General features: G+C 46.3%; 1 protein-coding gene across 2 annotated transcripts; it reads right to left on the reverse strand.

Annotated features, from left to right (window-relative positions):
• Positions 1-530: 530 nt before the first annotated feature.
• Positions 531-21,850, reverse strand: LOC146707038 (sarcoplasmic/endoplasmic reticulum calcium ATPase 2). 2 transcript variants are annotated; one of them, XM_085458355.1, is made up of 24 exons: positions 21,502-21,850; positions 18,518-18,637; positions 16,694-16,711; positions 16,502-16,584; positions 16,143-16,247; positions 14,714-14,852; positions 10,556-10,722; positions 9,088-9,243; positions 8,862-9,003; positions 8,466-8,632; positions 7,836-7,924; positions 7,613-7,715; positions 7,334-7,465; positions 6,940-7,065; positions 6,645-6,866; positions 6,425-6,536; positions 4,936-5,174; positions 4,640-4,860; positions 4,351-4,553; positions 4,113-4,198; positions 2,925-3,058; positions 2,736-2,853; positions 2,522-2,656; positions 531-2,435 (listed from the first exon to the last, which is right to left on the reverse strand). In XM_085458355.1, the coding sequence occupies exons 2-24, from the start codon at positions 18,633-18,635 to the stop codon at positions 2,253-2,255; spliced, it is 3,198 nt and encodes a 1,065-aa protein (XP_085314481.1). In that variant the 5' UTR covers positions 18,636-18,637; positions 21,502-21,850; the 3' UTR covers positions 531-2,252. The 2 variants fall into 2 exon arrangements, with proteins under 2 accessions (XP_085314481.1, XP_085314480.1); XM_085458354.1 differs by having other exon boundaries at positions 21,195-21,850.
• Between the last annotated feature and the right edge of the window lie 11 nt (positions 21,851-21,861).

Below are 21,861 nucleotides of genomic sequence, written 5' to 3' on the forward strand. Positions count from 1 at the left end.
CATTGAATCATATCTGTTATTAACCTCTGTCTCTCTTCCACAGCATGTCTTTATCCTGTCTTCCTTCTCTCACCCCAAACAGTCGCAGCAGATGGCCCCGCCCCTCCCTGAGCCTGGTTCTGCTGGAGGTTTCTTCCTGTTAAAAGGGAGTTTTTCCTTCCCACTGTCACCAAAGTGCTGCTCATAGGGGGTCATATGATTGTTGGGTTTTTCTCTGTATCTATGAAGCGCCTTGAGGCGACTGTTGTTGTGATTTGGCGCTATATAAATAAAATTGAATTGAATTATGAAACTATGTGGTTATGGCGTGCCATGAATGACCTGCCTGCATCTTACACCCTGCTGAACTCTAGATTCTGTCAGTGTGCTTAAAGCTTCTTCATGTGCTGCTATCAGTGCTTCTGTGTGTTTTTAGTCCAGCTCTATCTAAACGTGCACACACACAAACACTTTACCCTAACATTTTAGTGATGGTCAAGCAGAAGGCTGACAGTAATTTGAGATGCAATGACCTGAAAGACACTGTGAGCTTTTTCTAATCCAACCTTTATTTCAGGTGTGTTCCCTTCACTTCTTCTCCGTGGAGGACGGGGGCAGCAGAGGAAACAGCAATAATAACAAAGTACAGAGTAAATGCAGTTGATGCAATGTCGTTGTTTTAAAGAGATGGGGTGGCATCTGCAGAAAAGCTGCTCATTACAGTCTCACTCTTTATTTTAAACCAGTTTTTAGTCTATTGTGAGAAAAACTATAAATTGAAATGAGAAAAAAAAGATTCTGTGCCAAACAACAAAACCTCCAACAGCTTCACACTTCTGAGAAAATCAGTTATACCATGAATAACACAAATACAAAACCCCTTAAATCAGCTCTTAGTGCGAATCTTAATGATTTATTTCTCTACAAAATGACTTGATGTCAGAACATTAGGGCTACTTTCTAACTCTTCCTGTCCGTTCAGTAATGATATTCCTCCTAATGAAGGCTGCATGTGTTACATAATGACAGCTAAGTTCAAGACTTCATGGCATCGCTGGACAAAAAGGCAGACCCTCGTTCAAATCTGTGTTTACATCAAACTGAAACGCTCCGTGTGATGTTCACCAACACAGACACGGCTTCTGTGGAGGAGAGAGGACCGACCTGAAAGAAACACATGACGTGCTGACTTTGAATCCCTGACATCCAGAACCAAATCAATCACACACAAAGCAGGGAAAGCGCGTCAGGTAGAGGCCGACTGGCAGCACAGCCGTACTGAACACCAGTATTTGTTAACTGAAGAACTTATTCTGCCCTCAGCCTGTCTGAGAAGAGCCAACGAACGCCACGTCAACTTCAAGACAGTCAGCAGTGTCAGCATCGATACACAGAAAAGACAACAGAGGACAGTCGGCCATCAGAATCAAGGTCGTATATGCTAGAAGGGTTAGCCTCTGATAAATATGTGCATCCTCATCAGGGTTGTCCCACTTTCACTCCCGGCTGCAGGGAGACGGCACGCTTCTGCAGGATCAACTTTAAAACTCAAAGCCAGAAGTGTGTGACGTGCACTCACATGCATTTGAAACGCTAGCCGTCCTCACGGCTCGGATTAGTTTCCCGTGAGGACGTCCAAACAACAGTGCAGACTATGAAAGCAGCCGGCTGGCGGACTCTGCTGTTCCAGAGGCAGGCGGCCTTATCGTGGAGCACACATTATTACTACGTGAACAACAGTGTGGATGGAGAGCCTGCGTGTGATTCTAATCCACTCGTTTCCTCATAAAAGTGCTGTGTGAAGCACGGTAGCATCCACACAGCAGGGAGCCGGGAATGTCAGGAGAAATATGGAAAACACCAACACACACTGTAAGCTACACACATGCACCAAACCTCAAACACTAACATTTCTCTCTATTTCAAATTACATGAAAGAATAAATCAGATCCAAGTTCACACAAACCAACAGCACTGTTTGGAAGATTGTAAAGAAACCGGCGGTGAGCTGTGACGTGTCTGTGGGTGTGACGTGGCGACACAGCAGGAACGTGGGAGGAAGTGTGAACTCAAAGCAGACACACAGCACCTTTATCGGTGAGGCTGTCACACACACTCTTTCTCTGATTGTCTCAGGGTTACATGTTTCCTTCGTCGCATCCATCACCTTTGCTCGTGCCTCGTTTCCCCACGCCCCACCCTTACACCTTCCACACCCCTTTCCCCTTCTTTCACCGTGTTTGTGCATCCCCGGCAGCCCACCCACATCCCTGTCACTCCCAGAAGATGTTGGTGATGTCAGAGTCCAGACTGAAGATCCAGATCACCAGCGGTGCAGAGATCAGTACGAAGGACCAGGACACGCCCTCAAGCGACTGATGGAGCCTCATCACCGCAGCACCAACCGACCCCACGTTGGCCCTCGCCCTCTGCTGCTCCTCTTCCTCTTCTAAAGTCTTTGGGAGACGTGGATTTCAACAGAGAAGTGTTAGAAAAGAAAAGTGTTATGGTGAGACAACCTGCTGACGTCACTTGTTCTGACCTGGATGTGGCTTCCTGGCTCGATGTAGTTGCGGGCCAGTAACTTGAGGGCCTCATCCATCAAGATGACAGGAAGGGACAGCTTCAAAACCACCACCCACTGCGTCCAGGACAGTGGGCGTATCTGAAATATCACCTGGAGACAGAAGCATCGGCGGTTCAGCTCTGCGGTCATAGAAAAGGACTGAACGTCCAGGACTGTCTCTGGTGCTTACCGGCAGGGGGTCCACATATAAAATGAGGAAGTGCAGGGCCATGGACAGGCAGATGGCCCCCACCAACCAGGGGTTGGACCACGGGGGCATCTTTAGCAGGGACTGGTTCTCGGACAGACTGGACAGCCCAAAAAAAGCGAATTACTTTCCTCTGCCATCGTCACCTCTCACCTGACTGTCTTTTCTTACCTGTTCAAGGCGTTGCACATCTCTATGGTGACCAGCACAGACAGAGCCATAGTCATAGGATAAGGAGACTCAAAGACCGAACACTGCACTCCAGCAAACTCAGCGTGGCCTTCGCTGCACTGCAGATAGTGGGACTGTAGTGGGAAAAAGCCAAAACAGCATTACTACACCCTGCAGGGGGCGTACGGCTCACGAGGTGGAGCAGGCGCTCTGCATAGTGACGCTGATGGTTGGACCCCTCCAGTCTGTGTGCCAAATGGGCCAGATGCTGAACCCCAGGTTACTCTCTGCTTCACTGGTGTGTGAACGCACAGAAACGAGGCAGTCAGAGTGCTTCATGAGGACATTTACGCTGTATCACAGTTTGTCTGATGTGCGTAGAGCTCATGTGGTAACCTTTGACCTTTGAAGCATCAACAAACAGACTGCCAGTTCAGTTTTATTCATACAGCAACAACAACAGCAGGTTGATCCTGTTCATCTGGACGTAGCGTTTCGTCATCATCAGGTGACGTCTTCAGTCTCAGCTGACTGCAGGTCTCAACTTTATAAGCAGTACATCTGCATAATGACTGAAACCAGCCCTGAAGGAACAATGGGCTGGGAGCTCAGCTCCTTCATCACAATTATGCAAATTCTCATGAGCATTGATGAACAAGCACAAACCTGCAGTCAGCTGAGACTGAAGACGTCACCTGATGATGACGAAACGCTACGTCCAGATGAACAGGATCAACCTTTGGAGAGTGAGTTACCTGGATGACTGAGCGTGCATCGAGACAACAACATGATACTGTAAGGCAGACGAACAAATAATAATGATGGATTGCATTTATACAGCACTTCACAAAGCCACTATTCATTCGCTCTCACATTCACACACTGGTGGAGGCAGCTACATTTAGCCACAGCTGCCCTGGGGCAGACTGACAGAAGCCAGGCTGTCATATCGCGCCATCGGCCCCTCTGACCACCACCAGTAGGCGGTAGGTGAAGTGTCTTGCCCAAGGACACAACGACCGAGACTGTCCGAGCCGGGGCTCGAACCAGCAACCTTCCGGTTACAAGACGAACTGCCCACTCTTGAGCCACGATCGCCCCACAAAAAACTGTCTCTTCAGGTTTGCAGTTGTGCTCATGTTAGAAATAAGGTGCTCTTCAATATTTGGGAAGATGTAAGATGCTTACCAGCTGATAGAAGGTCAGTTTGGGTCCATCGTGGGCTGCCATGAACCACCAGGCAGCAGCTCCCACTGTGGCAGCTCCTACATAACCTGTGGACAAACACAAGTCACTGCGGTGCACTTTCAAAGCAGTTAAACACGCAGAATACAGAAATCCTGTGCTGTGCATGTAATTTAGCTTAATCCTGGTTCAAACATGAAAGGGACGATGCTCCCAACATGGCAGGAGGTGAGCCACTCACATCCGATGATGAGGTAGCGGCAGAACAACCAGCTGGAGATGAGCGGCTCCTTCGGGGAGCGAGGAGGACGAGACATGATGTCCAGGTCCGGAGGGTTGAAGCCCAGAGCGGTTGCTGGGAATCCATCAGTGACCAGGTTGACCCACAGCAGCTGGACGGGGATCAGCGCTTCAGGCATGCCCAGTGCTGCTGTTAGGAAAATACTGCGGACAGACAGAGAGCAGGGATCAGAGAGGAGGCGTCTGGTTTACCACAAACACAGGTGGTAACGCCGCTTCTTCCTACTCACCAGACCACCTCTCCTATGTTGGAGGATATCAGGTATCGGATGAACTGCTTCATGTTGTTGTAGATGGCTCTGCCCTCCTCCACGGCAGCTACGATAGTGGAGAAGTTATCGTCAGCTAGGATCATCTCGGAGGCAGACTTGGCCACCGCTGTGCCGCTGCCCATGGCGATGCCGATCTCTGCCTTCTTCAGCGCCGGCGCGTCGTTCACCCCGTCACCTGTCTAAACCGTCCAGAACCATTAGGTGACAGCAGCAGACAGCCTGAGCAGGCGATGAGCACACGCTCGCTCTCTCACCATGGCCGTTATGTCGTTCAGGCTCTGCAGGTACTCCACTATCCGACTCTTGTGGGCCGGTTCCACCCGGGCGAAGCAACGGGCCGTCTGACAGGCCTGACGCTGCAGGTGTGGGGGCAGCTCGTCAAACTCCCGCCCCGTTAGGCCCCCGATGACCCCCGCGCCCTCCTGCTCTTCCTCCTGCTCTGTGATGATGCCCACTCGCCTGCAGATGGACAGCGCTGTTCCTTTGTTGTCTCCTGCAGAAGAAGAAGAGCGGCGAGTCGTCAGAGTCAAGTTCCGTTTAGCTCGTTCTTGTGTTGGTTTCCTACACACAGACTTTACTTGGGTGGGGATTATTAACAGGAAGTCGCCTGAGTCACTTCAGGCGCTCTGGCTGGGATTTATTTATTAGTCGGTCCAGTGTAGCGCAGATCACAGCTTACCTCGGCCGTCAAAGGCCAGTTTGAAGCATCTACGTCTAATTACACCAGAGGAGGCTGTAAACTTTCAGGAGCCTCAGACGTGTATCACAGCATCGTTACCAGGCCTGGGACACCAGCACACCCTTCTGGGGAAATCAAATCAAATCTCACTCAGTCCATGAGACGTTACTTCTTCTCCAGCAGTTTCCTCACCTGCCACGAAAGCCTTGTTTCAGATTAATGAATGCATGTCGTCCTGGGACCATGCAATGAATGTGCGTACCAGCAGTGGCACTGGTTAGATAAATGCTACTTATGTGTTCTCACTGGCTGAGATGGCTGTTTAGTCAAACCCAGGTTTGTTTCTGGCATAGATCACGCCGTCAGCTGTTCACCCGTCGTCTCCTCGTCTCAGCACCAGCGACACAGGTTGGAACAGTGAGTGTCTAAAGAAACTCAGGATGCTCAATTGTTGTCAGCAGCATCATGGAGATGCTCCTGACATCCTTCAACTTGCAACAAAAGCAGCTGACTGAACACGACAGGCAGAGGAGGTAGGACTGTCAGTCAGACCTCTTTGACATGGATGGAGTCAGGACCCCATCAGGCCATCGGGCTTTGTGAAGAATGCTGAAGCGCAGCTCACAGATCAGGCACAGTAACAATAAACTATCTGTTTGCACAGTTTTGCCGTGCGCTCTGAGCACACGAGTGGTCAGATCGGTTTATTTGCAATCAACAAATCTGAAAAATAAAGCCTCTAATGTGTCCTTCTAACTGTAACAGCTGAGCTGAGGCTGGCACGCTGTGGTCACTGTGTCAGGCCTGCCAATAATGCTGTGCTGCCCAAAGACACGGAGTGGGCGGAGTCAGGGTCACGTGACAAACAGCTGATAGAAACTGTGGTTGCTTTCAACATCAAACCGCCATAGGCTCAGTGACTCCATTTAAGGCCACGGCCGTATCAGGTCCACCTGATGTGTGTCCTCAACAGTCGACATTTCCACTGATCCACGGTAACAGTGCTGCCTGTATTTACACATAGGAGAGAAGAAGAGCTGCTATCTGGAGGTGCGAGTGAGTACCTGTGATCATGATGACTCGTATTCCAGCCTGCCGACACATTCGCACCGCGTTAAGCACTTCTTTTCTCGGGGGATCCAACATCCCCACACAGCCCACAAAAGTCAGGTCCGACTGGGAAGAACAGACGACAGAAACCTTTACGTGTCTACAGCGTGATACTCCCTTTCATCGCTCAGTCGACCTGACCACGCGTGTGACCTAACAAGGCCCAGCTCTCACCTCGTAGTTAGCAAAGGCCGCTGAGTTCTCCAGGTTGAGGCGGTGGATGTCAGGAGGCGCGTCCCTCGTCGCCATGGCGAGACATCGCAGCGTGTCTCGGCCCGTCGCCCACTCCCGTACGACGGACAGGAGCTGCTCTCGAACCACCGGGCTCAGAGGCACGCGAGCAGAGCCGCTGACTCTGACGTAGCTGCAGCGTTCCAGGACGCTCTCCGGAGCTCCCTGAGCAGAAGGATCAGAGCGCTCAGTGTCGGCTGTTCCTCCATAAAAGTGGAGAACCAGCGTGTGCACCGACCTTAACAAACATCTTGGCTCCTGCAGCAGATCTGGTGAGTTTGTTGGATGAACAGAACACAGACATGGACTTCCTGTCTCTGGAAAACTCTAAAGTCAGCTCTTTCTTCATAAGCTGCTTAATCACCTGAAAACAAACACGAGCACATGTTTAGTAAGACTCCGCCACACCGTCATCAGCACAGCGATGCTGCTCTTTTCTTTCAGGTCTCTACAGGTTTTTCTTTGCTGTTTGTGGCATTCTTCAGCAGACCACCTTCACATTACACGATTCCCAGTTTGCTTACTGGGTAATGATGTGTAAGACAGAAGCAGAGCACGGAAACAGACCCCAGTCCTGCTTAAAGCTGGGGCAGACTTTCTGTTTCCACGTCAGCCTTCAGCCGTGCACTTACAGAGCAGCAGGCGGTGGCTCGCTCAGCAGGGCTCAGGCCTCTCAGGTCAGTCTCAAACGCGTTCATTTTCTCCACCAGACAGCAGAGGGCAGTCTCTGTCGCCTCCCCGACCTTCTCATACGCTCCCTTGGCCTGGATTACACACACAGAGACAGGACGCTGTTTCTGCCTTGTTTACTGGCCAGTTTAGAGCAGCACGTGTGAAACAAGTCTCGTTCCAGTCCCACTCGGGCCAGAACCATGTACGGTCATCCGTGACGGTCTGTTTGCATTTCTTACCTCATTGTAGTCGAGCGATGAGTCATTACACAGCGCACAGATGGTGGCCATCTCCACCAGGCCTTCATACCGACTGCACTTCACCGCTGAACCATCCTTGTAACTGAACGACGAGGAACACAGACAGGAATGTTTTTAAACCACAGCGAAAAGAAGAGATTTCAAAGTGTGAGCTTGAACACTGAATCGTCACAGTTAAGTAGTAAAGGCTAAAGACACTCACACGTCCCCTTCAGGGGCATACGTAGATCCAGTCACTGTGAACTCGCTCAGGCTGCAGCGCTCCCCTGACACACTGTCTACTACAAACATCTACACACATGCAGGCACACACAGACACACATTACAGGAGCTCATTAGTCCAGGTTAGAACATGTTATTTGACCTCATCTGTGACGAATGCTCCACGTTTTTCTCCTGCTGCTAAAATCTGTCGAGGCCTTGCTGTGCTACAGCAGCACTGATCTGATGGACATAACGGATTATATCATCAGAGTGAAAGCATTAAAAAGCAGAGGTCAGTAACAGACACCTGCTGGGTCTCACGTCAGTCACTCAACTGGACTGCTCGACCTTTGTCGTGGTCCCTCACATATCACACGCATGAGACTGGAGTGCAAACTAGACTCCAACTAACCCAACATGGAAACAACCGGAGAAGTCTGCAGGACCGAGGCCAGCAGCTTGCATCCAGGAGCAACATGAAGACGGTGTTTAGAGACAAAGCAGTCTGAGACACATCGAGTGTTAGTGCAAAATTACGAGCTGTTAATTTGTAAAAAGTAAGAACGTGCACCCTACAGCAGGCAGAGGCGTACAGCAGTTTAGGTACTGGGTCCCTCTCACGTCTTACCCTGCAGACTGACATCTGGTTGGTGGTTAGTGTTCCTGTTTTGTCCGAGCAGATCACAGAGGTGCAACCCAGCGTCTCCACTGACGGTAAGCTGCGGACTATGGCATTCTTCCGAGCCATTCTCCTGGTTCCCAGGGCGAGGCAGGTGGTAATGACTGCTGGAAGGCCTGGAAGGGAACAAGCAGAGGAAGGAACTCTGTTCACCTTCGTATCCTAGCGAGACGTTTACAGTTTCCTGTCTGAGACCACTGAGCTGGTGCTGCGTGCCTTGCTTAAACAGAGATGGCTGGTCAGTCTGTCAGCACAGATCTGGCCATCCAAGCAATTTAACACCCCCAAAATGAGATCTGAGAGAGATCAGCGTGTGACAATTAACTGCGATGTAACAGGCCTGACCTTCTGGTATGGCAGCCACAGCCAGGGCCACAGCAATCTTGAAATAATACACAGCCCCTCTCAGCCAGCTGCCTCCATGGACCGGGTCATTAAAGTGTCCCACGTTGATGGCCCACACAGCCACGCAGATCACACTGATGACCTGCAGGGTGCACCAAAACAGAGTTACTTGGACTCCTGTTGTTAATAAAGACTAAACATCACAGGCGGACGGCTCGATCCTCGCCTTGGACAGCTGCTCTCCAAACTGGTCCAGTTTTTGTTGCAGTGGGGTCCTCTCGGGGTCAGTGGAGGCCATCTCATCGCGGATTTTCCCAATCTCTGTCTGCACCCCTGTTGCCACTACGACTCCGATGGCTCGGCCAGCTGCAATATTGGTACCCTGAGCAAAAGTTCAGGCTGTCAGTACACAGAATAAAACATCAGTGGCTGCTGTTCTTTGACCACAGAGACTGCCTGGTGACTCAGCAGCCTTTGAGGCACAGGCACACACACACACACACACACACACACACACACACACACTCATAGATTCGTCCTTCACCTGAGCCCAACACACACTACTAAGTGTGTGCATACTGCAGGTTTTAGATTCAAAGCACTGTCTCATGCCATTTTATCTTCTTAGTACAGAAATAAATAAACCAGTAAAATGAAGAAACAGGTGGATGTTAGACGTTTCTCTGCAAACAGTCAGTTCTTTCATTTTATCCCTCCAGTTTGGCTGTGGGTGTTAAGAAAGCCTCCCGCTTTGTGACGTATTGAACGTGGTGAGCAGGCATGGTTACGCCTGGCACACTTGGGCCTGGATGAAGTCGTTTCAGACTGCTATGATTGCTAGCATCACCACGTATGCAAGTCTTGGAGCGATGTAGTGCCCCGACACCATAAAACTGAAGCAACTACCAATAGGATCATGCTGGCTGACATGTACGAGGGTAGTAAACTAATTAGGTTACCAACACCAGCAACTCTTATCTAAAAGCAAAGTCCACGGAGTAAATCACTTCATATGAATGCTTCCTCAATGACAGCTGCCTCCATAAAATTAATGAGTTAACTAACAAATCTATGAGCCTCATTTTACACCACGTTGGTCCAAACTGGAGGGACTAGTTTTAGCGGCGGATTAATCCACGTTTGGCACTGAAGTGGGTATTTGTGGTAGTGTTGCTGTCAGAACAGTATGTGGATGGAGACAAAGGAATATGTTGTAAATGGTCTGTATTTATATAGCGCTTTACTAGTCCCTAAGGACCTCAAAGCGCTTTACACATCCAGTCATCCACCCATTCACACACTGGTGATGGCAGCTACATTGTAGCCACAGCCACCCTGGGGCGCACCGACAGAGGCGAGGCTGCCGGACACTGGCGCCACCGGGCCCTCTGACCACCACCAGCAGGCAACGGGTGAAGTGTCTTGCCCAAGGACACAACGACCGAGACTGTCTGAGCCGGGGCTCGAACCGGCAACCTTCCGATTACAAGGCGACCTCCCAACTCTTGAGCCACGATCGCCCATGTTGGGATAATGTTGTAGTTCAACAACATTATCCCTTGAATGATGGTTCCACAGTCGGTGGTCAGGGCCGCTGCACATCCTCTGTGTTGATTATATCTGAATTATACAGCATGTCAAAGCGAATCAAAAACCAAGAGGACAAATGTGGGTGTGGCCTATGAGAGCCTCACAGAGAACAGCATGTTCTTCTTGTCCTGGTTGACAGCTCTGGGATCGGGTACAGGGTCGTTGTGTTTGAGCACTGAGACAGACTCCCCGGTCAGAATGGACTGGTCCACCCTGAGTGTGGTGGAACGGATGGATGTCAGCCTGATGTCAGCCGGCACCTTATCTCCAACTAGAGATGAAACAAAGGAACAGAGTACAGAGAACATGCGGTTATTCAGCGTGCTGAATCGTCTAATGTTAGTCATTATGTTTGGAGATGAGTCGACAGCAGCGTCACACAGTTCAGTAAGAAGAACAAAAGTAGCCACACTAATCCCAGAGCACAGCTGGGTCCTTTCCAGTAAACTCAGTTCCCATGCTCTGGGAGGCTAATACGTTTACTACAGTCAAAGAGACACTAGATCACCCAGTGCACGCACACGCACGCACACGCACGCACGCACGCACACGCACGCACGCACACACACACACACGCACGCACGCACGCACACACACAACCCTGTTTCTTCTCTCTGAGCAGCCTGAAATATCAGTGAGTATCTGGAGGATTCAACAGTTTTCTTACTGGGTCAAACTACAGTTCTCTGTGTGTGTGCGTGTGTGTGTGTGTGTGTGTGTGTGTGTGTGTGCGCGTGTGTGCGTGTGTGTGTGTGCGTGTGTGTGCAACCCAGTATCATGGCTAAACCTGTAGCAGGCACGGCGGTCCTCTGTGTCCACGTTGCTTTGCCTCTGCACAGGCTGCAGCAGGGCAGAGGATACAGTTACAGTTTTTTACAGACGCTAGGACACATTTCTCAATACTTAGGTCACGTTTGCAAAACTCCTCACACAGTGAGCACAACAGAAGTCTATGTGGGCTAAACTGAGGACCAGTTATCATTGTTTTGGCACAAAATGCATTCAATGACTACATCTCTCAAATTTCATGAATTATCTTCTCACTCAGACACAACAACTGCCAAAAACCTTTGTACGTACAGGACATTTTGCATGTGCTTACATACTGTTTTCAAAACTGTTAAACTTATGGCCAAAACAATAACACAATGCAAAACTTACAGTTTTTTACAGCCACTAGGACACATTTCTCAATACTTAGGTCACTTTTGCAAAACTCTTCACACAATCCTCCTAACTGACCGTCAGCTTGGCAAAGCAGTTCATTTCACATTCAAAATGCACTACAACTACCAAAACACTTCATTCAGGTCTCAAATAAACTCATTCTTCCAGAACACTAGCAAAGGTTGACAGCCGACAAACACACTTTGTCACCCACAAAACAATGACCTAAAAAACACTAACAACATGTAGCATTACAGTGTTTTCTTGTGTAAAACAAGGACACATCTCTGTTTATAATTTCAATATATGTTACTGGAATGAATCAGACATCATGCAGAATTCGTTAATATTTGTTTATGTATTTTTATCTTTTTGCACTAAGTAATCCCAAAATACAAGAATTTGTATACACACCATCCACTGATACACATACAATAGTAATGCTAATCTACTCGGTCTCCTCCATTTGGCCACAGGTTCTCATCCACATCACATCTTATGTCATCTAGGGCAACACACCTAGGAAAGAATCTTCTGGCTGCCAGAATTGAAGGAGTTGAACAATTGAAGGAGTAACACCTGTGTAGATGTTCATCTACAATGAGAATAAGCTGTGGCTGGTTAAACTGCATTTTTAGATTTAAAATATGTTTCAATAAAATATTGCTGTTGAATTTTGCTCTTTTCAAGTTTTGCATTGTGTTATTGTTTTGGCCATAAGTTTAACAGTTTTGAAAACAGTATGTAAGCACATGCAAAGTGTCCTGTACGTACAAAGATTTTTGGCAGTTGTTGTGTCTGAGTGAGAAGATAATTCATGAAATTTGAGAGATGTAGTCATTGAATGCATTTTGTGCCAAAACAATGATAACTGGTCCTCAGTTTAGCCCACATAGACTTCTGTTGTGCTCACTGTGTGAGGAGGTTTGCAAACGTGACCTAAGTATTGAGAAATGAGTCCTAGCGTCTGTAAAAAACTGTAAAAAGACAGCAAAACGGATGCTGTAAACCATAGGTGTCAAACTCTGGCCCGCGGGCCAAATTTGGCCCGCAGCCTAATTACATTTGGCCCGCGAAGCCATACCAAATTACTATCAGAGCTGGCCTACTGATATTATACAGCTAATATATATATTGTTTAGTATTAAGCTTTGCTTGTTCCATATCCAGTTTTTCAGCAAAACGTGTTTGAGTCCATAAGAAAAGATTCATTCTTATATCTGGAGGAATAAATATATTTCAATAAATATTAACGTTAGCCCGCGACTTTGTTCTAGTTTTGAATTTTGGCCCACTGTGTATTTGAGTTTGACACCCCTGCTGTAAACGGACCAAACTTCAGTCAGGAGAACAACTGAGATAATCCATCCACAATACGAGGTTAGTCATTAATATACTGCAACAACATGGGAATAGAGCAGCTGCCAGAGAATTCAACATTAATGAATCAATGGTACAGAAGTGGAGGAAGCAAGAAGAATGAGTTTAATAAAGTTTGATTTATCTGACTGCTTTGTTTCGCTTAATGTGCCTTATAATCCCGTGCACCTTATGGTCCGAAAAATACGTACTGCACACTGCAGTTTAATGTTGCAAAGCACCTCTTTTTAACTTCAGTGGATATTATACATGGTTATGCTCAGGATATGTCAGCCCATTTCTGCTGGAAATGCCTTTTGGTTAAACTTTCAGCAAGGAATTTGCATTTGCACTGTTACATTTTTATGAAGCTTTAATGTACATAAAAACCAGCTTCTTGTTTAAGTGAAAATAAATGGAAGGTTGTCTTTTTGCGCTAGTAATGTTGTGGAGTTGTATTTTGTCTCGCATCAATTATATCGTCAGTTATATCGTTATCGCAAATTTTCAAATATATATCGTGATAAATATTTTTGGCCATATCGCCCTGCTCTACTTGCTAACACGGTTCACAGATGTCGTGTGAGAGCAGAGAGTGAACGTGTCATCAAACCACAGCCTTTGCTGTTCTCTGCGTCACATTATTTGAAGCCTTTTGTCTTCGACGTTCATTCCAATCACATATTTTCCATGACGATAGCAGCTAAAGGACAGGGCAGAGGTGGCAGCCATGTCTTTGGAGACGTTGGCCAGAATGTTTAAATAAAGATCCTGCAATGTTATTTCAACAATGTCAAAACAATCATGCAGTGGAAATGCGCTGAGCTCAAACACAGACGTCCTTCCACCCTCGCTGCAGTGCTGCACTCGACTGCACTGCAAACACGTACACAGTCTGGGCCACTTCAGCTTTAACAATATGAAACCTGAGACAAACAGAAGGAAACCACTTTATAAAAAGTGTGTAAGCCTGCCAACAGGGCTCCCTCTTCAATCATGCTTTCACCTCCCCAGTCCTAAAGATCCATTCTGATGTAGCTGCAGTAAAGCTTTGAGGCTGCAGTATGATGCTTGGTAGCCAGTGCTCTCTAACATGTCTTTATAGGCTCAGATACACGACAGTGAGCACGATGCACCGACTCGTGAAGGTGAGCAGAAAGCTCTCAGGTGCTATTTAATGGGAGCTAACATTATTAGCATGCACTCATTTTGGCTCACAGGAAGTGCTGAACATAACGTGTGACGTTCCCACAGGAACAGAGGAGCGGTCACGTGCACTGCTGCAGGCAGCCGGACCCAGGATCAGTGGACCACAGAACGGCGGCTCAGACCCAGAGCTAAGAGTCTTTGTGAATCCTTGATTCCTCTTTGACCGTGTCTGTTCTTGGTTGTCTTTGCTGTAGTAAATACTCTGTGTACTCTTTGTAGGGCTGTTTTAGTTTGGTCCCCTGTGTTTAGAGGAGTCTCTTCTTTACGGTTTCCTTATTAAGTTTTTTATTATTCTTTATGGTGAGGTTGGAGTTCTCGTGGTCTCGTGTGTTGTCTGAATCCTCGCTGCTGTTCCTCCGGGGATTTTGGTTTTCAGACTTTTCTATTTTCTGTATTATGAGCATTAAAAGCTTATGTCTGTCTCCTGCATCCTGCATTTGGCTCATATAAGATGAATTTGCCATCCACACAGCAGAACCTGACACAATCTTGACAGATGCATCTTTGAATCTCATGATTTCGTTTACCTGCCACTTCCACAATATCTCCAGGAACAATGTCTCGGGCTCTGACTCTCTGGACGCTCTTCTTGTCCTGTCGGTACACTTTGCCCATCTCTGGCTCGTACTCCTTCAGAGCTTCAATGGCGTTCTCTGCATTACGCTCCTGCAGGACACAGTGGCACGTCAGTTTTCAACATAGCTCATGTATGTTGGTATGTGGGCATCAAACATGACAGGAGATCACACACACACACAGAGGCCTAATCCAGGAAACAGAAAGCCAAAACGTGATTAGGTCTTTGGTTCTCTGTTGGTTATTTCCTGTTGACCTACAAACACAGCAGAAAATGAAACCGTTCAAAGTCCCAGGTATCAGTGACAGGAACCACCAACCTTTTATGAAAGGATTAATCAACAAACCTTTAATTGTGCTAATAAACTCCTGAAAGAGCGCTCAGCTCAGATGTCTCTGTTACAAACACACATACAAATGTAATACATGGAAGATGCTTTAACCATGATGCAGTACTTTACACTGCGTCCAGGAACAGGAAGAAAGTAATCCAACCTGTACAAGTATACTGCCCTGGTGTTACCATTTGTCTTAACTACAAATCAATTATTAATTCGATCCATTAATTGAAGCCAAAAAGCCAAATTAAGTTCAACTAATTATGACCTAAGCAGGGCTTTACAGGGTGACAAACTGCTGCTGCTGGTCCCAGTCCTGGATAAGCGGGGACGGTTACATCAGGAAGAGCATGTGGTGTCACATCAGTGCCAAAGCAAACATGCAGATCCATCTGCTGCGAGACCACTCGGGGAGCAGCTGAAAGCAAAGGCGCCTGAACTATCGACTCGTGGACAGCAACAGTGTAACTGCTTTGGAACAAATAACATCTTCGTTTTATAGTTTTTAGTTCATTTTCCAAATAAGCAATAATCCACTGCAGACGTTAGCGAGTGCACCAGCTCTCACAGAGCGTGGCATTTACAGTTTGGAAAAAGCATCACTCGAAGTGACACGAACACGTTTTTAGCTGGTTATGTGGTGGAGTAAATGAGGTCAGTGCGCAGCAGGCTACACATCGTTTATTTTTGGAAAGATTCAAGTGAGTAGCTTTTCTCAGGCTCGTCATACAGTCACCTTTTAATGGCAGTAACCTTAAGTGTGTGAAGTAACACAGTAACATAACCCAAACTGGTGAGGAAGGAGGTGGTTTCCTAGTGTTAAAGTGTGCGACTCAGGGCCATGCAGCCCAGATACGCACATATACAAACTGTAAGCAGCCACATTCTCTTAAATGGCAGAAATGAAAACATCATCAGCTGCCACAACACCTACACAGCAGTCTGCTATATGATCCCAACATTTAGAGATTCAGTCATACTGTTGCCAACATGACCTTATACTGATGAGACAATCAGCTGTGCACACACACACGGGCTTTACCTGCCATACACCCACGATAGCATTTGCAATGAGGATGAGGAGTATGACGAAAGGTTCGACAAAGGCTGTGATCGTCCCTTCACCTTCTTCAAACCATGCCAGGGTCTGGTGGACAGAGAAGCCACAGACAGGTGAGGGCCTACACACACTTCATTTACACTCTGCGTGTATAACAGATTATATGAATGAAGGAAAAGCAAAATTGTGACTCAAAAACCCAAAATAACTTCAGACCAAAGCCAGTGTGCCTCTGCATACCAGCATGATTAACCTGATATATGCTGTGTTATTCACACAAACAAGATTCATGAGCACTTTAACTGTGGAACTGGTTATGATGAACTTTGTGGTTTCCTTACGAATGAGATACATGCAGCCAGCAGCAGGATTCGAACCAGGAGATCCTCAAACTGCTCCACCACCAGCTCCCACAGGGACTTCCCTGCATGGACCAGTGCAGAGGAGGAAGAGGCAGACTGAGACTGAGAGGCACTGACAGAGTGAAAAACCTGGTGTCAGAAAGAAAAATACTGCAGAAGGAGATAACTCACCCTCTTCAGCTGGTAACTCTGGAAGCAAACAAGTAAAAAAAGAGGTCGGTCATTTGCAAAGGGAATAAGAAAGACAACAAAATGAAGCAAATGGGTCATCTGCTGTACACAACACAAAGGACACAGCTACAGTGACTGCCTGCAGAATTCATGAGATTCAGCCAAGTTACGAAAAACCAAGTCGATAGGAATAAATCAGGAGATGCCTCCGTGAATGCACAGAGGCTGAAAACCAACGTGTGCACTCTACATGAAGAAAGACTGAACGTGAAACCTGTTTTTTTGATTGATGAATGATGGGAGGAGAAAAGGAGACGGTGTGGCTCTGCTCGTCTGTAGAGTACACAGAGCTAGTGTCAGATAAAACTGCTTCACAGTTCAAATGGAGAATGACCACAACATCCAGAAACACATCCACGTTACTTCAGTGCGTGATGGTGCGTGTCCCTGATGTTTGCAGGGGTGCTTTTGCAAACATTCACTTACATGGCAAAGCTAAGAGAGCTTCAGTGACTCAGCTGTGCTGGAGACGCTAGCTGCCTGTACTAACAGGACCCTGCGCTGTCTGATGACCACATGTACGACACTGAGAGCTGAGCCAACTACCCCTGCTTTAACCCCGCGTTAGTGAGACTTTCTTTAAGGTGGCCTGTTGGACATTCTCATGTGATGTGAGAACGTAATCAAACTGTTTTTGTGACGTCAGGATACTGAACCCTAACATTAACTGGCAAAATGCTAGCTTACAATCAGCTGCTGTTGCTGAATCATTTCCAAGCCTTTGGGTCACATGTCTCTCTCTGCTTTAGATTTTTACTTCCTGTTACAACAGACAGTTGTGTTTTGTGTGGCCAATAATTAAACACTTATGTGTTACATCTTATTTCACAGTGCAATCTTCAGACACTTCCAGCACCAAAATAATAAAGCACACTCTCTGTTGAATCACCAGCTAATTATATTCACAGTACTCAGTCCCTAGCTTAGCTTAGCTCGTAGCCAACTTGCTAGTAGCATGGCCTCTTCACCTGTCACCTAAAATTGAATTGAATTGAACAAGTAAATCAGCCATCTGAGAGAAAGGTTTTTATGAGGTTTTTAAGCTACGGTGGGACCTGATTATTTTAGACCTTGTATGTGATAAGCAGGATTTTGAATTCTGGATTTAACAGGGAGCCGACACAGGAGAAATCTGCTCTCTTTCTACTTCAGTTTGATCTGAATTAAGAAGCAGAAAGTTAGCGGCCATCCAGGTCTTTATGTCTTTAAGACATTCCTGCAGTTTAACTCATTGGTGTGTGTTATCTGGCTTCATGGACAGATAGAGCTGGGTGTCATCTGCATAGCAGTGTAAATGTATGCTATGTCTTCTAATGATGCTGCCTAAGGGAGACAGAATTGGTAAAATTGGTCAAATGACTTGATGCAGCAGTTGTTGTGATTTGGTGTGACTTATAAGGCGTGCTATGGATGCGGCTCGTCGTGATGATTCGGCAGAACAACGTCTATCTTGGCCACTGCATTGAAGGTGACTTGGCAACAGTGTTGCTTCCAAACCAGCACCTGCTCCTATGTGTTTTTAATGTATTATTTCTAAGTTTATGAGAATACATTAAGTTGTTGAAGAGATCATTACACAATAATTGATGTATATTTATGAGCACAACATTTATTAATGGTAAAAATATAATTAATATTATATCTGTACCTGTAAGATCACAAAGTCGGACATGTAAGGGAAACAATACGGCTCTCTAAAGTCTACATGGTACCAGCAGACTATGAAACACCAAACAAAGGGCCAGTAATGATTTCCATATTTACCATTGGGTCCCCATCTCTCTCTGTTCTTCTTCAGCTGATCACAGCTCAGACCTGTAGATTCATTTACACCAAAGAACCCCAAAACCTCCTCCACCGTCTTAGTATGAGCATTATCCATCACTGTGGTGAGAGAAGATGTCAGTAATAAGAGTATCAAACATTTACCACCAATAGTCTATTTGTACATAGTTGTATTTGCCTCCTTTCTCATTTTTTTGCATATTCGTCACACTGACTTGCTACAGGTCATCAAACAAATGTTACTGTTATACTGTTCAAGTACAAAATACAGTTTGTTAGATTAGGATATCTGTTGTTAACGGACAAACTCTATCTACACCTACCTGCCCTGTGTGACAAATAATTGCCCACTAAAGCTAATAACTCTGTGCCACCCTTGGCAGCAGGAACTGAAATCAAGCATTTGTAATAACTATCAATGTGTTTTTCACTTCACTGTGGAGGAACTGTGCCTCAAACCAGCATGAACACCCTGTTTGAGGTCATGCCAAAGCATTGCAATTGAATTCAAGTCCCATCAGAGGTGGCCTTGCTGTTGCTGCACAGCCCAGGTGTGTTTGGGCTTCCTGACACTGATGGATGGACATTCTCCCTCAGGTTCTGGTCGTGGTCAGAATTCAGCCAGGTCCTGAAGTAGCAAAGTAGCCCCTGACCGTCACACTAGCACCACCATGTTTGACTGTTGCTACCATGATCTTTTTCTGAAATGCTGTGTTAGCTTCACTAACGCAAGCCCTGTAAAAAGTTTGTCTCATCAGTCCACAGAACATTTTCCCAAATGTCTTGGGAATGAGCGAAATGATCACTGCCACTGTAGATCTCCCACAGATGCAACGTTTGCTCTCTGTCTTATTGATGAATCATGAACCTCAACTAGGGTAAGTGAGGAAGCAGTTTACATGTTGTTCTTTTGTGTTGAGTTGTTGATATGCTATTAGTGTAACTCTGATGGGCCGGATGATCTGATATCGTCGTATCGGTGTTGTTCCCAGATCATCATGAAAATGTTCCAGGTTCAACATTGCAAGTGACCAATCACATTGTTGTGACGTTATTCTTTTGCGCGCCAAGCCATTCGTGCATTTATGAAATTCCAATGTTGCAAGGACAATATCAATTCTGCTCAGCGTTTATTAAAGGGTCAGGGTCCGTTGATCGGCGGACAGAGGCGGTTTCTCGCAGCTTAAGTACAGTTTTTTGTTTTACGGCGGTTTTTCCCGAAGTCGCAAAAGTATGACGTCACAACATTCTGATTGGTCACTTGTTGATCCTGGAACAACATTTTCATGATGATCTGGGAACAACACCAACACGACGATATCAGATCGTGCCTGATGGGCCAGCCATTCCTTGGAAGATTCAGCACTGTTCCAGGTTTTCTTTATTTGTGGATAGTGGCTCTCACTGCGGTTCGCTGGAACCCCAAAGCGCAGAAATGGCTTTGTAGGCCTTCCAGACTGGTACATATAGATGACTATAGATGAAAAAGACTTAGCATATTTAATGTTTAAATTAAACCAGTAATATTATACAATTATAAATAATGTTAATAGTTTGCCACCGTTCATTTGCTTTATGATTTAGGTTCTAAAATAACAAATGTTTAAAAATGAAGAGATTGCCTATTATGCCCATTGTAGTCCAGCACATCATGTCAGAGACCAGGAAACAAAGCATTACCGTATTTTCTACATTTGAAAGAAACTTGCTGGTTCAAAGTGTTTCACAGCATGGCAATAGAAACCGTTCCAGCATCAGATGGCTGGGGAATCAGACGTACCGTACAGCCAAGCAACCAGGCTAACTGGAACCCGCAGAGACAGACGAGCCCATGAGACGGGAATTATGGTCATGGGACACAAGCTGGCACTAAAACAAATATCACACTGGATGCTGTTTTATTTCTGCTGTATGAGTCTGGTCTTCTCACGAACCCTGTGTGGATTTGGGCTTCCCAACTCCATTAACAAGTGTGACAACTTAAGGCTGAATTAGATGAAGATTGGAGGCCTTTTCCACACAAACCATCTAATGCACCAAGAAGGTTTTCAATAATTTAAAGGATGCCTGTTGTCCCCATCATCCCGGCCCACTAATCATCACCATGCTGTGTGCTGCCTGTGACAATCAGGAAACTTTGAAGTGCAACATGGTAAAGCACATATGCGCAGCCTGTCACAAAGACTTTATTCTCAGGATATTATTAGTTGTAGACGCTCCAGGCCAGGCTGACACAGGCCCGCGTTAGATCATTACTGTCTTCTGCTGCTCTATAATCACCTACTATCCGTCTGAAAATAATAAATATAATCCAATAATATTCCACACAGATTTCTACTACCACACACTATAATAAAGACACTTCTGTCCATTTGGTTAATGTTAACATTTAGCATTCAATATTTGGCCGTTTTCCCGATGAGCCTGGCCTAAATGCTGGGTTATATTGGAGATGTAGCACTGATTTGTAATGGCAACACAATTAACTGCCTATAATAATATAGTATGAAATGACTTGTGAACAATCACTGCACACTGAAATCTGTCGAGCTATAGAGCAGCAGTTAGCCAGGGAGCGACAGAGTCGCGGCTAGCACGCTCGGCAGCTAGCGTCCGTTTGGACGGATAATCCTGCGGAGATGAACAGGTTGCTTACCAGTCCGTGTGTCCGCTGCCCCGGGAGTATCACAGCACCATGCCTTCTGGCTTTACCTCCTCACGGCAATCAAACAAAGGTGGCAGGAAGTAATTTTTAAACAGCCTGTTCCTTTTCTCTTATCTTATCACAACAGTCTACAGAGTTACGTGACAGCCGCTCATGAGTGAAAAATCATCGTCAACAGATTTCCACTGCAACAGCATCCAGTCGTTCCCGAGCGGCTAAAGGTTGTATGTAAAACAAACACACCAGTGAACCGAGGCCTTTTAAAGGCTTCTCTAAATATGATTCAGGGTTAGTTTACCTATGCAGTACAGTAGTTATCCTGAGTACAGGAGGAGAGCGGCTCCGACAGCCAAACGGGCTACAGCATCCACCGTTATCAAGCTAGCCTCTCACTCACTAACTACATCATCCGGTAAAATCTTTCAAAGTAAAGACCTCTCCTAAAGAAATGACACAGTCTGTGATAAAATATAAATGAATATTTTACAAGCTAATGTTTAAATGACACTTTCAACGCTTCCCAAGTTATGCACAAACGATATCAACACGTTTAAGCCATTTAGTAAATCAAATTTCTCAAAGATCTGGATATACGGGCTGAAGCTAATCCAATCATAGGCCCGGGAATAAAGTCGATCACGCATGTAGACGGTCATTG

Source organism: Copadichromis virginalis, linkage group LG6, assembly GCF_057382275.1.
Source record: "Copadichromis virginalis isolate Kocher_CV1m ecotype Utaka linkage group LG6, C_Virginalis_male_GT1.1, whole genome shotgun sequence".
In the NCBI taxonomy this organism is placed as follows: Eukaryota; Metazoa; Chordata; class Actinopteri; order Cichliformes; family Cichlidae; genus Copadichromis; species Copadichromis virginalis.

Coding starts and splice junctions, on each gene's coding strand:
- LOC146707038 (XM_085458355.1), bottom strand. CDS start 18,635: ATGGATAATGCTCATACTAAGACGGTGGAGGAGGTTTTGGGGTTCTTT. Junction 8,633..8,861: donor TGTGGCTGCCATACCAGAAG/GTCAGGCCTGTT, acceptor GTTCCCTTCCAG/GCCTTCCAGCAGTCATTACC. Junction 4,554..4,639: donor AACATAGGAGAGGTGGTCTG/GTGAGTAGGAAG, acceptor GTCTGTCCGCAG/TATTTTCCTAACAGCAGCAC.